Source organism: Eptesicus fuscus, chromosome 7, assembly GCF_027574615.1.
Source record: "Eptesicus fuscus isolate TK198812 chromosome 7, DD_ASM_mEF_20220401, whole genome shotgun sequence".
Taxonomy (NCBI): domain Eukaryota; kingdom Metazoa; phylum Chordata; class Mammalia; order Chiroptera; family Vespertilionidae; genus Eptesicus; species Eptesicus fuscus.
In genome coordinates, this window is record NC_072479.1 from 58,666,261 (window position 1) to 58,678,581 (window position 12,321).

Sequence of the window (12,321 nt, forward strand, 5' to 3'; positions counted from 1 at the left end):
CCAAAGTGAAGGATCCATCCTAACAAAGACGGAGACACGGAAGGGGCTGTTGAGTTGCACACAGCTGTGAAGGACTCATGGAGATGTGCGCTGGGAGGTGAAAATGCAGGTATGAGGTAAGGTTCCCTGGGCGGATAGTGGAAGGAGCGGCAATATGCTATTCCATAAGAAACAACCTGGTCAGGACAGACGTGCTACTTTCCAGCCACATGCTCTTCTCCCACCTCATTATATTCCTTCCTGCCAAAGAAGGGGGTGCATTCTGGCTGTCAAAGCATGACATATTTCACCCAAGTATCATCCTTCTACTTGGCTCTACTTCTAAAGAGAGGATTACAGGACAGAGCAGAGAGCAGGTAATAAGATCACTAACCTTTTGCATGAGGCACAAAACTACAGAAAAGAAAAAGGGAATATAAATAAAACTAAACCAACATCAGAGATATATTAGAAGTAGAAATTCTGGAAAAATCAGCATTTTATTGACACTTTGCCAAGTGAAGGGAGCAGAGGGAAGGCTGAGATGGTTATAGCCTCCACAGACATGCCTGCACGTTCTGCTTTGCTTTCCCATTCCTACCTGCAGAGACACCAGAGTGCAAAGCCAAGTCCACAGTAAGGGTCAAGGCAGATGGCGATCTGCCGAGAAGAATACAATTCACACTGGAGCTTGATGGCTCTACAGAGAGCATTGACTGCCGAGTGGGACATCTGGAAAGCAAGGAACATGGAACAGGATGGGACAGGCATCCCACAGGCAGCAAAACAATAGTTTTGGGAAGCTTCGAGTCCCCCAAACTCCTCAAAATGATGTATATTTTTCATTGGTTCTAAAAGCTTAATCTCTCACTTAAGGTAACAAATTTCTGTTCATTAGTCAATACTGAGTTTTATGAAATATGAATCTGTAATTTCATACTGTCTTTAACTGTAACTCTTACTATCTGTTAGCTTCAGAACATGGCATAACACAAATTCCTTGGGATAACTTATTCCGGAAGAGCCGATGCTCTTATTTAAATATAGCAGGGACCCTTGATCCTCCGCCTACTGTCTCTGGTACAACCAGTTGGCCTCTACAGCTGAAGTCCCTGGGGCAGTGGTCATCTCTATTTTTTGCAGGCCTGGCATTTGACCAGCAACCAGTGAGTGAATGAGTATATACAGACTACTCTACCTTCACTCCTGTAAGCATGCCCGTTGTAGAGACACTAAAATCAAGATATGCCAACATCTCAGGAGTGGGTGGTTTATACAACTGAGGCAACTTCTTCCTGGGTAAATCATCTGCAAGGAAAAGAAAAAATCTGATGTCAATCCCAGAAGCTGGAACATGAAAGCCGCTGCTCTTTAACTGGTTTTCTGTGGCCTTGCGATGGCCAAATTTAGCTTTTGGGATTTGGGAAAGCTTAGGCTTCTCGTATTTAACCAAGCAGCTTAGACATGGGCTGGAGTTAAGGGCACCGCTAGGCAATATGAATAAGCAAACCTGTATCAGGCAAATGTATTTACTAGAAGGTAAGTGAGGAACATTATAACACAGTAGTTGAAAACTAAGAAAGTGTACTATTGGCATTCGAATCCCAGCTCTGCCATTTTTCAGTGATTTGACCTTGAAGTTATTTAACCTCTTTGTGTCTGTTACCTTATCTCTAAAATGTATTAATACCTACCCTCATAGAATTATTGGGAAGTTAATTCACACAAAGCAATTTGAAAATAACTGACTAAAATGCTCAAATAACTTATTATTATCATGTTGGTTTCAAGTTAAAGTTCATTACTTACAGTTTTAGTACATGTTATATTAGTCATGGACTGCTTTAAAAGTTGTTGTTCTGTAAATTAACATGGTTTTAAAAAACTATAATCTAGAATTAGGAATTATTTTCCTTTCTCATTTATTTATATTCTCACCCCTTTTCCCCCAAATATGCTTTATAAATATGTCAAAACCAAGGCTATCAAGTATGTCTCTGGCCCAACCATGTCTCTTCAATGGCTCCATTGGCGTTCTGCTTCAAGAAACAATTTTGACTCTGACTTTAAAAAAGACAGGGGTGAGTATATAAATAATAATATATTTTTATTGATTTTCAGAAAGAAGAAGGAAGAGGGAGAGAAACATCAATGATGAAGGAGAATCATCAATTGGCTGCCTCCTTCACGCCCCCTACTGGGGATTGAGCCTGCCACTCAGACAAGGAATCGAAGAGTGACCAACATGGGTCAACACTCAACCACTGAGCCACACCAGCTGGGCCTGACTCTGATTTTTAAATCTCTATATTACTGGGTGCCCATCTCTGATCAAACCAAAGACTTTCTCTATCACCTTCAACCCACCTTTGTGAGGGTCATTTATGTGCCTAAAGAAACCTTCCTAGAAAAAAAAAGAAAGAACTCTTTGTGACCCAGCTAGTGCTGCTCAGTGGCAGAGTGTGTTCACCAGTCAACCAGCAACGGTTCATGGTTGACTCATGAACCAATAGGTCACAGATCCGATTCCTGGTCAGGGCACATGTCCAGGCTGTGGGCTCGATCCCTAGCAGGGGGCATGCAGGAGGCAGACAATGAATGATTCTCTCTCATCATTGATATTTCTATCTCCCTCTCCTCTCCCTTCCTCTCGGAAATCAATAAAAAATATATGTATTCTCATGGCTGTATCACAGTCCATATTTCAGGTATTCCTGAAATGTGAATGAGTCCAAAAACCATAGTACATCTATATGCCTCATTAACACCAACACAATCTATTTGTACATTTATTATATACTTGAGGTCCGGTGCACGGATTCATGCACCAGTGGGGTCCCTTTGCCTGGCCTGAGAGGATTAGATTGAAACCGGCTCTCCGACATCCCCTGAGAGGTCCTGGATTGCGAGAGGGCACAGGCCAGGCCGAGGGATCCCACTGGTGCACGATCAGGGCCAGGGAGGGACTGTGGGAGGGCTCCAGGGTGTGTCCAGCCCATTTCGCCCAGTCCCAATTGGCCAGACCCCAGCAAGCTAACCTACCGGACACTTAGCATATTAGGCTATTATATAGGACTAGAGGCCTGGTGCACGAAATTCATGCACGTGTGTGTGTGTGTGTGTGTGTGTGTGTGTGTGTGTGTGTCCCAACTTAGGCAGCCTGCACCCTCTCCAATCTGGGATCCCTCTCACAATCCAGGACTGCTGGCTCCCAACTGCTCACTTGCCTGCCTGCCTGATTGCCCCTAACTGCTTCTGCCTGCCAGCCTGATCATCCCCTATCCACTCCCCGGCCAGCCTGATCAATGCCTAACTGCTTCCTTGCTGGCCCGATTGCCCCTAACTGTCCTCCCCTGCCAGCTTGGTCACCCCCAACTGTCCTCCCCTGCAGGCCTGGTCCCCCTAACTGCCCTCCCCTGTCAGCCTGGTTGCCCCTAACTGCCCTTCCCCGTTGGCCTGGTTCCCCCCAACTGCCTTCCCTTATAGGCCTGTAGGCCTGGTTCCCCCCAGCTGCCTTCCCCTACAGGCCTGTAGGCCTGGTTGCCCCCAACTGCCCTCCCCTGCAGGCCTAGTTTCTCCCAACTGCCCTCCCCTGCAGGCCTAGTTTCTCCCAACTGCCCTCCCCTGCAGGCCTAGTCCCCCCGGCAACTGCCCTATCCTACAGGCCTGGGTCCTCCCCAACGGTCCTCCCCTGCAGGCCTGATTGCCCCCAACTGCCCTCCCCTGCAGGGCTGGTTCCTCCCAACTGCCCTCCCCTGCTGGCCTGATCGCCCACAACTGCCCTCCCCTGCTGGCTACCTTGTGGCGGCCATCTTGTGTGTTGGAGTGATGGTCAATTGGCATATTACTCTTTTATTACATAGGATGACTGTGCTTATGTCCTTAAGTTACACATGCAAAAAAAATCTAGTTTAGCATCTGGCACACAATAACCACAAACACATGTCATCCCTGGATTTAAACCCATATAAATGTTCCTGAGGTGGATACTATGTGGTACTTACTGAAAGCAGGTGGTGGAAGAAATTAATGGTTAAGAGGCTGGAAACGGAGCCAAACTGACTGGGAATGTCAGTGCTACCACTTAACCTCCTGTGCCTCCGTTTTCTTATTCGTAAGATGAGGACACAAATTCCATCACTTCATTAGGGTTGGTGCAAGGATAAAATTAGGTTATACATGTTAGATGCCTGGCACACAGTTAGGGCTCAACTAAAGATGTTATGATTATGTGTGAAGTGCTTTACATTATGTCATTTTAATCTTTAAAACACCACAAAATAGTTATTACAACCCCCATTGTATAGACAGTTTTGCCCAAGTTACTGGTGGTACTCAGAGAAGAACAAAGTATTAGGATTTAAACCCTGTCTGCCAGACTCCATAACTCACACTCTCCCCTATCCCACCATTCTCCAGGTGGCCATGCGTCTTATCCCCTTCTTTAGTAGAAATGCCATCTAACATTCATGCAAAATTTATGATTTTCAAAGAACTTTCATATAATATTGCATTCGATATTCTCACTAAGTATGTGAATCAGGTAAGGGCAGGTAGTATTTTAGAAAAGGGTAATCTCAGACAAGATTATATAGAGAACTAGAGGCCCGGTACACAAAATTTGTGCACTCGGGGGGTGGTGGGGTGGGAAGGGTGTCCCTCAGCCTGGCCTGCGCCCTCTCACAGTCCGGGAGCCCTCGGGAGATGTCTGACTGACAACTTAGGCCCACTCCCATCAGCGGACATCGTTAGTGCTGCCATGGAGTTGGGAGAGGCATTGGCCACTGTCACTGTGCTTGCCAGCCGTGAGCCCAGCTTCTGGTTGAGCAGTGCTCCCCTTGTGGGAGCGCACTGACCCCAGGGGAAAGCTCCTGCATTAAGCGTCTGCCCCCTGGTGGTCAGTGCGCAACATAGCGACCGGTCGTTCCACTGTTCGGTCGATTTGCATATTAGCCTTTTATTATATAGAACTAGAGGCCCGTTGCACGAAGATTCGTGCAATAGACCTTTCTTCACCTGGCTGCCGGCACCAGTTTTCCTCTGGCACCGGGGACCCAGGCCTTGGCTCTGGCCTCCCGCTGGCCCGATCGGCCGCCCTGAGTCCCGCCGCCACGCCTCCTGCCGGCCAATTGGTCCCCCCTCAGCGGCAGCCGATGGGGGCCGCCATCTTTGCTGGGTTAATTTGCATAGTGACCTGATTGGCTGTGGGCATAGCAAAGGTATGGTCAATTAGCATATTACTCTTTTATTAGGTAGTACTAGAGGCCCGGTGTACGAAATTTGAGCATGGGGATGGGTGGGTGTGGAACACGACCCTCAGCCCAGCCTGCACCCTCTCCAATCCAGGACCCTTTGGGGGATGTCCCTCTCACAATTTGGGACTGCTGGCTCCTAACCGCTTGCCTGCCTGCCTGATCGTCCCTAACCACCTCTACCTGCTGACCTGATCGCCCCCTAACTGCCCTCCCCTGCTGGCCTGATCGTGCCCTAACTGCTCCCCGCTGCCGGCCTGATCACCCCTAACTGCCTCTGCCTTGGCCCCTGCCACTGTGGCTTTGTCTGGAAGGACATCTGGAAGATGTCCGGTCTAATTAGCATATTACCCTTTGATTAGTATAGATAATACTGAATACTGAAGCTTGAACTACAACCAGGTCTTCTGACTCCTAGTCCAATGCTGTTTCTACTATATCACATCTAAATCCAGACTGTATCAGATCTCAGTGTTTTACATGTACATGGTCATATCTAGCATAAAAACCTAACCAACATTTGATGATGCCAGAGTAACAGTAACATACTGTCTTGAGGGGCCTTAGCATGTTGTGATCTGCTTCTCTGGGTCTGGCTGTTGCATTATCCAGACTTTTGGTAAGGTAAGCTAACTGGGTATTAAGTTTTGACTCTGTCTTATCAGAGGAAACGTATTGTGATGTAAGAGCGTCGTAAACATCTTTGGCATAAGAATCTAGGAACTTTCAGGGAGTAAATGCTCTTGTTCCTTCAACTCCGGAGAAATCTCCCCTTCACCTGTGTCAATGATGGTTGGCCAGGTTTTCACATCCACAGATGCAGCTGCCTCTCGGGATTTCAGTAACCTCATTAGCATCTGCGTGGTGAGGATGCAGGCGGCTTTGCTGACCTAGAAAACAAATGAACAGAAATAAGCACCAGGAGGCTTAGCCCGCATGTAGCACCAGAGACTCTGGCTGCTGCTAAGAGCAACTCGCACACCACACTGGACAGGGCACAGCAGTTTTTTAAAAACACACACAGGTCAGTGCTTCCCCTTACATCTGTCCTCTGGTGATGTGTAACTCTTAACTGCCTCAGAATGATGGACTTGTTCACGACACCAGTTTTGTTTTGTTTTGTTTTTTAAATACCCACTACCACAAATTATGCAGTCGAGTTTCCCACAGGTGGGGAAATCGCACATCTACAGTGCAACGGATAAGCCTCGCCCTGGGAAAACCACCTTCGTGATCGTGGTGTCTCCCCTGCCAGGTAAGTATACAAGTTTTGTTTACAGTAGTGATTCTCAGGGGTTTTCCATAGTTATAATCTCAGTATGGATCCCGCAATCTTTTGGTTTCATGAAGACCAAAATAAAATAAAAACATGGATTTTGTAGTACTCAGGGAAGGAGTTGGTGTCTGTGACAGTTTGGTTGAATGGTTGGTAAAATTAACTAGACCTAGAACATATGCTGAATTTGAGGGACTCTGTGCTCACAGAAACTGCTGCTCACCCACACAGAGAAGCACAAAATGACTGACCTCCCCATAAACGGTGTCAATGGGAGGAAGCTTCCTTCCCCGCTGCTCTGGCCTACCTTGCAGAATATGACAAGGGCATTTTGTTGAATTGCACTTTGTAATAAAATCATCTGTGGTGAACACAGTGTTTATGCTGCAGGCTCCAATTGCTGACAGAGCAGCAGTTCTTAAAGAAACAAATGTTACATAAATTGGAATTTTGTAACTCTTTGCTTTAAAGTACATTAGGACATGATGCAATAAAGATTCATCTTATTTTCTTCAATTCTCATATTCTTCAGAAGCTTCTTTCACTTCCAGAGCAAGCTCTGGACACTTTTTTAATACTATGCTGAATAGATACATACTGAATTTATAAAATTAACCAAAATAAAAGTGATCTAACACTGAGGAGAATTCAGTTTGGCAAATAAAATTACCTTGGTTATTGTTTAGAAAAAACACACCAAATAGAACATTTTTTTAAAAGAAGGGATCAACCAATGAATGCATAAATAAGTAGAACAACAAACTGATGTTCCTCTCTCTCTCCCTCAAATCAATCAATCAATAAAAATAAAAAAGGGGAAAAACAAGTTTTATGGAGAGTTAGTTACTATGATAGCTTTGCCTCTTTAATGTTCATGATAAATGCACATAATTCTGTATATCACCAATAACCACTTTCCCATACTCTTCCACTGAATAACACTGGTCAATTTGGTCAGATTAAGAAAAAACAAGCTGTTTTTAGGAGAAAGATTTGACTTTCTGACTCAATAGAACTGGAGAATTAGTAAGAATCCTTAGTTGTCTAAATCTGGATTTTATGAGATGAGGACAAGGTATACTGGGTACTTACATCAACAATCATGCGGACTGTGGGCAATGTGGCGGTAAGGTTCTGAGCATGAGGAGGCCGGACAGTCACAGGAATGCACCCCGCATACAGGCAGCCATAGAAGGCAGCAATTAACTCGATGCCTGCAAGACAGTCAGTTGCTTAGCTGCCTAGCATCACTGTGAACCTAAAAGGCACACCTTCCCAAACTAGTTTATTAAATCATGTGTCAAATGGGTTATTCAGACCATAACTTAACAGAGACACTAGCCGAAGAAATTTTTAAAACTGAGAAGGAATAGAAGGGAAAGGAGAAAGCACATAAAACAACTTTAAAGAGAGAGAGAGAGAGAGAGAGAGAGAGAGAGAAGAGAGAGAGAGAGAGAAGACAAGAATCAATAAGAAGAAAGGAAGTCAGAAGTAAAGAAAACTTTTTAAAAAATATATATTTTATTGATTTTTTACAGAGAGGCAGGGAGAGGGATAGAGAGTTAGAAACATCGATGAGAGAGAAACATCGACCAGCTGCCTCCTGCACATCTCCTACTGGGGATGTGCCCACAACCAAGGTACATGCCCTTGACTGAACTTGAACCTGGGAACTTTCAGTACGCAGGCCGACGCTCTATCCACTGAGCCAAACCAGTTAGGGCTAAAGAAAATTCTTGAAAGATACCCCAAAAGAAAGTGTTTTGGTTTCATTACTTGATGTCACTTAGGAGAATTAACTGCAGAAATTAGGGATGTTGAACTTGGTAAATAAAAGAATAGGAAAAGGAGAGATGAGGATCACATGAATTTTCTCTAAATCTGTAGAAGGCCACCCCGGGTGAAGAGCAATTTAATTTCTAACAAATGGCTCCATCAGTGGGTACAAGTTTTAGGGAGGTAATATGAAGAAGACTCTGCATTATCAGGACTTAGCAGGTGGCCTCCTCAGAAAGTGTTCTGCTCCATCACCATGTCATAATAAACTGGTGATGAAGACAGTAAGACAGGAACACCATAGGAAGGATTCCTTTACCAGCTGACCTTCTAAGAAATCTTACTATCAATGTAAATAAAATAGCAGAGTAATCACAGAGCAAAATGAAATAAGGGATATGAAAGACCAAAGAAGGCTGGATATATGAGTGGGTTTGGTGAAAGAAGAATAAAGAGACAACTCAAATATTTCACCTAAAATTTTGAATATTTACATCAAACTGTCACCAAATAATTCAGAGTCCCTCTTACTGTGAGGAGAAGGTTGTTGAATTAAATTAGAGCATGGAAGATGAAAACAGCAATAAAAGAGGAATACTACACGTCAATTATGATATGAACAACTTAAAGTCAAAGAGTTCATGGACAACTTTCTTTTGGAAACCAGGTCAAATGGTCCCATTTCTCAACATGATTACAAACAAAGTATCTCAAAAGTCAAGAAGTCTTCATTCATTCATTCATTATTTACCACAGTGCCAGGCACTGTGCTAGAGAATGAAAATACAAGAGTAAACACAAAAGACGCAGTCCCTGAAGAGCCGTCATGCTGCATAACTCCACTAACTCGCATCTTAGCCCGTGTGCAAGGTATTTCGGAAGTCGGGAGGTGCACAGCCTACATGGTCATGCGTGGTGGCCCTGAGTTCCTGTCCTCTTAGTTTGTAGTCTAATAATGGATCTTAGGTGCAGTCTACCAACTCAACACTCACCAGGTGGATAGAGCAACACCACATTGTCGCCTGCATTTAGATGCCCCTTATCACCAAGAACTGACGCAATCCTCTCTGCTCGCTTGTGAAGCTGGAGGCAGCTGGCTGTGCACACAGTCGTGCCCTTTAAACAGGAGGAAATATGGATCATTAAGAAAATAAAACAGCAACAAGTATAGCCAATTTGACATTATACCTAAAAGACTTGTGCCATGGTAGATTATTTTTAGCTATTTATCAATTCCAGTGAAAATCCCTCTGGTGCCAAAGGACATTCTTTTTCAATGTCCAAAGGTACTTAGGGAATATCTACATTAACTTAAATCAAACATATGTACTTATAGTCTTTCTTGCTTAAAATAGCTTTAGAAATACACAGGGATTGTTTTCATTTAAATGAGGAAATAAGAGTAAAGGGAAAATAAAGGGACTGCTAAGTAGGATGAGGGCAGGACAATAAATGCTGACCATGTGGTCATGTGCATTTGCTGGGCATTAAGCACATATTTGACTGAGTTTCTAACAGCAAAGATGTAAATAAAACAGTAACATTCAGCTTTACTAGCTAATAATAAAGATTAGCAGATTTGAAGATGGCCAACTATTACTGATCCTGAGAATAATTTTGCCTGTGGGTCTTCATAAATATCCTTAATTATCAACTAGAGGCCTGGTGCACAAAATTTGTGCAGGGGGGTGTTTGTGGACGACGACGATGGTGGGGGAGTAGGGGGGCTGTTCCCTCAGTCCGGCCTGCACCCTCTCACAATCTGGGACCCCTCAGGTAGGGTCCCTAGGTCTGGCCAGCGATCAGAGCCTATCGGGGCTTTCCTTCCCCCAGCTGCCGGCAGCTGGCCCTGCCCCTGCCACTGCTTGCCATCTGTGTGGCACTGCCGCTCCCTCCCCCGCCACTGGTCGCCTCCCTCTGTGGGTAACAGGTGTGGGGTGCGATTGCTTGGCTGGCCTGGGCCTCCCTCTGCAGGGCAATTGTGGGGCGATGGCAGGGCCCCCTAACCAATCGCATCACACCGGCCTTGGCTGGCCTGGTGCCAGTGCGTGTCATAGTGTGGTTATCCAGAAGGTCGTTCTGCTGTTCGGTTATTCAGTCGATTTGCATATTACGCTTTTATTATTATACATTCAAGTTTTACTAGGCTGGGCTTTTTAAACCTCCTTTCCCTTGTAAAAACTTCCCACAAATGTGAGAGTGCATAAAATATAAAGCAGCCCAGCTGCCGTGGCTCAGTAGTTGAGTGTCGAGGTCACGGTTTGACTCCCAGTCAGGGCACATGTCAGGGCTTGACCCCCAGTGTGGGGCATGCAGGAGGCAGCCAATCAATAATTCATTCTCATCATTGATGTTTCTATCTCTCTCTCTTCTACTCTGAAATGAATAAAAATATATATTAAAAAATAAAATAAAATGTAAAGCAAGCATCTGTGTAAAAACTAGTGTGACATGAAAAAGACCACTGCCAACAACTCAAATGCACCGCCATGAGCCCCCCAGGCCAGCCTTCTCTTCCCTTCATAGGTAACTACATCTTGCCTTAAAAAAATATAAAATTAAATCTTTATTGTTGAAAGTATTACACATCCCACTTCCCCCCCCCATTGACCCTTCTAGTCGCTCCCACCCCCTTTTTTACCACTCATGAAATTTTGAATTTTATATAAATGAAATTGTACTGTATATACTTTTGTGCTTTGCTTCTTTCTCTCAACATTATCTTAAGAGTCATCTATGCTACAGTGCCTAGGTGTAGTCTATTCATTTTTGTTGGTGTATATTTAATTGTGTGAACACGCAATTTATTCATCCATTCTACTATTGACAAACACTCATCCTTCTACAATATCCTACTGCATAAACATTTACGTTCTGGTCAGGTACAGACCTAGAAATGGAAATGCTGGGTCACTGGGTATGCCCATCTTCAACTTTAGTGGATAATGCCAATACCACATGGTCTTAGTTACTGTAACTGTATATCTCAAAAAAAAATCTCATGATGAAAACAAGTTTTACTGAGTAGTTTCTTTTAAAAATACTTTTTTAAAATTTTAGTAATATAAAATAGGGACGTGTTCCATACAGAAAATTTGGAAAACATAGATAAATACAAATGTAACACTATTAACATTTCAGTATGTATTTTCCTGGTGTTTTTCTTTTTCTTTTTAAAAGACTATATATTATATATAAATTCACAAGAAACATTTAAAAAAAGGTATCATATCTACCCTGGCTGGTGTGGCCCGGTTGGTGGGAGTGTCGTCCTGTGCATAGAAGGGTGTGGGTTCAATCCCAGTCAGGGCACATACCCAAATTGCAGGCTAATCCCCAGTTGGGCTGTGTATGGGAGGCAACCGATTGATGTTCCTCTCTCTCTCCCTTCCTCTCTCTCTCTAAAACCAATAAAAACATATTCTCGGTGAAACTTGACTCAGTTATTGAAACACTTTCATGTTTGGAATAACTTGGGCATGAATCTACTTTTTCAACTACCAATTGTAGGATATATAAATATCGACCAAATATTTCTGGTGAAAATTTAGCATTTGAATTAAAAAGTACTCTAAGTTTAAAAATACACATAGATTTAGAAGATTTCACATATACATGTTAAATTTATAATTAATAATTTTAATATTGATTACATGTTGAGTTGATAATATTTGGGAGATATTTGGTTAAATAAACATTAATATTACCTGTTTAAAAAACACACATATCTTCAGGTGAGGATTAATAAATACACACATAAACGAATAATAGTTTTAAAAAGGCATCATATCATACTATCTTCCAGAGGCTGTCTAAGTGAAGAATGTGGGCTCTGTCCAGCTGGTGTGGCTCAGTGGACTGAGCATTATCCTATGCACAAAGAGGTCACCAGTTTGATTCCTGGTCAGGGCATAAGCCCGGGGTTTCAGGCTTGATCCCCAGTAGGGGGCATGCAGGAGGCAATCAATCGATGTTTCTCTCTCACTGATGTTTCTCTCTCTCTTTCCCTCTCCCTTCCTCTCTGAATATTCTGGTGAA

At 43.6% G+C, this 12,321-nt stretch overlaps 1 protein-coding gene and 1 pseudogene across 2 annotated transcripts in view; both read right to left on the minus strand.

The window, feature by feature from the left end:
- Positions 1-12,321, minus strand: part of DIP2B (disco interacting protein 2 homolog B) — a 229,973-nt gene that overhangs the window by 16,632 nt on the left and 201,020 nt on the right. For both annotated transcript variants that reach the window (XM_054719079.1, XM_008140671.3), the window contains 5 exons: positions 9,276-9,399; positions 7,600-7,721; positions 6,010-6,121; positions 1,178-1,287; positions 581-711 (listed from right to left, as the gene is read on the minus strand). In XM_054719079.1, the coding sequence (XP_054575054.1) occupies positions 581-711; positions 1,178-1,287; positions 6,010-6,121; positions 7,600-7,721; positions 9,276-9,399 (599 nt within the window). The remainder of the gene's footprint in view (positions 1-580; positions 712-1,177; positions 1,288-6,009; positions 6,122-7,599; positions 7,722-9,275; positions 9,400-12,321) is intronic.
- LOC114231321 (U1 spliceosomal RNA) lies at positions 6,359-6,494 on the minus strand (annotated as a pseudogene).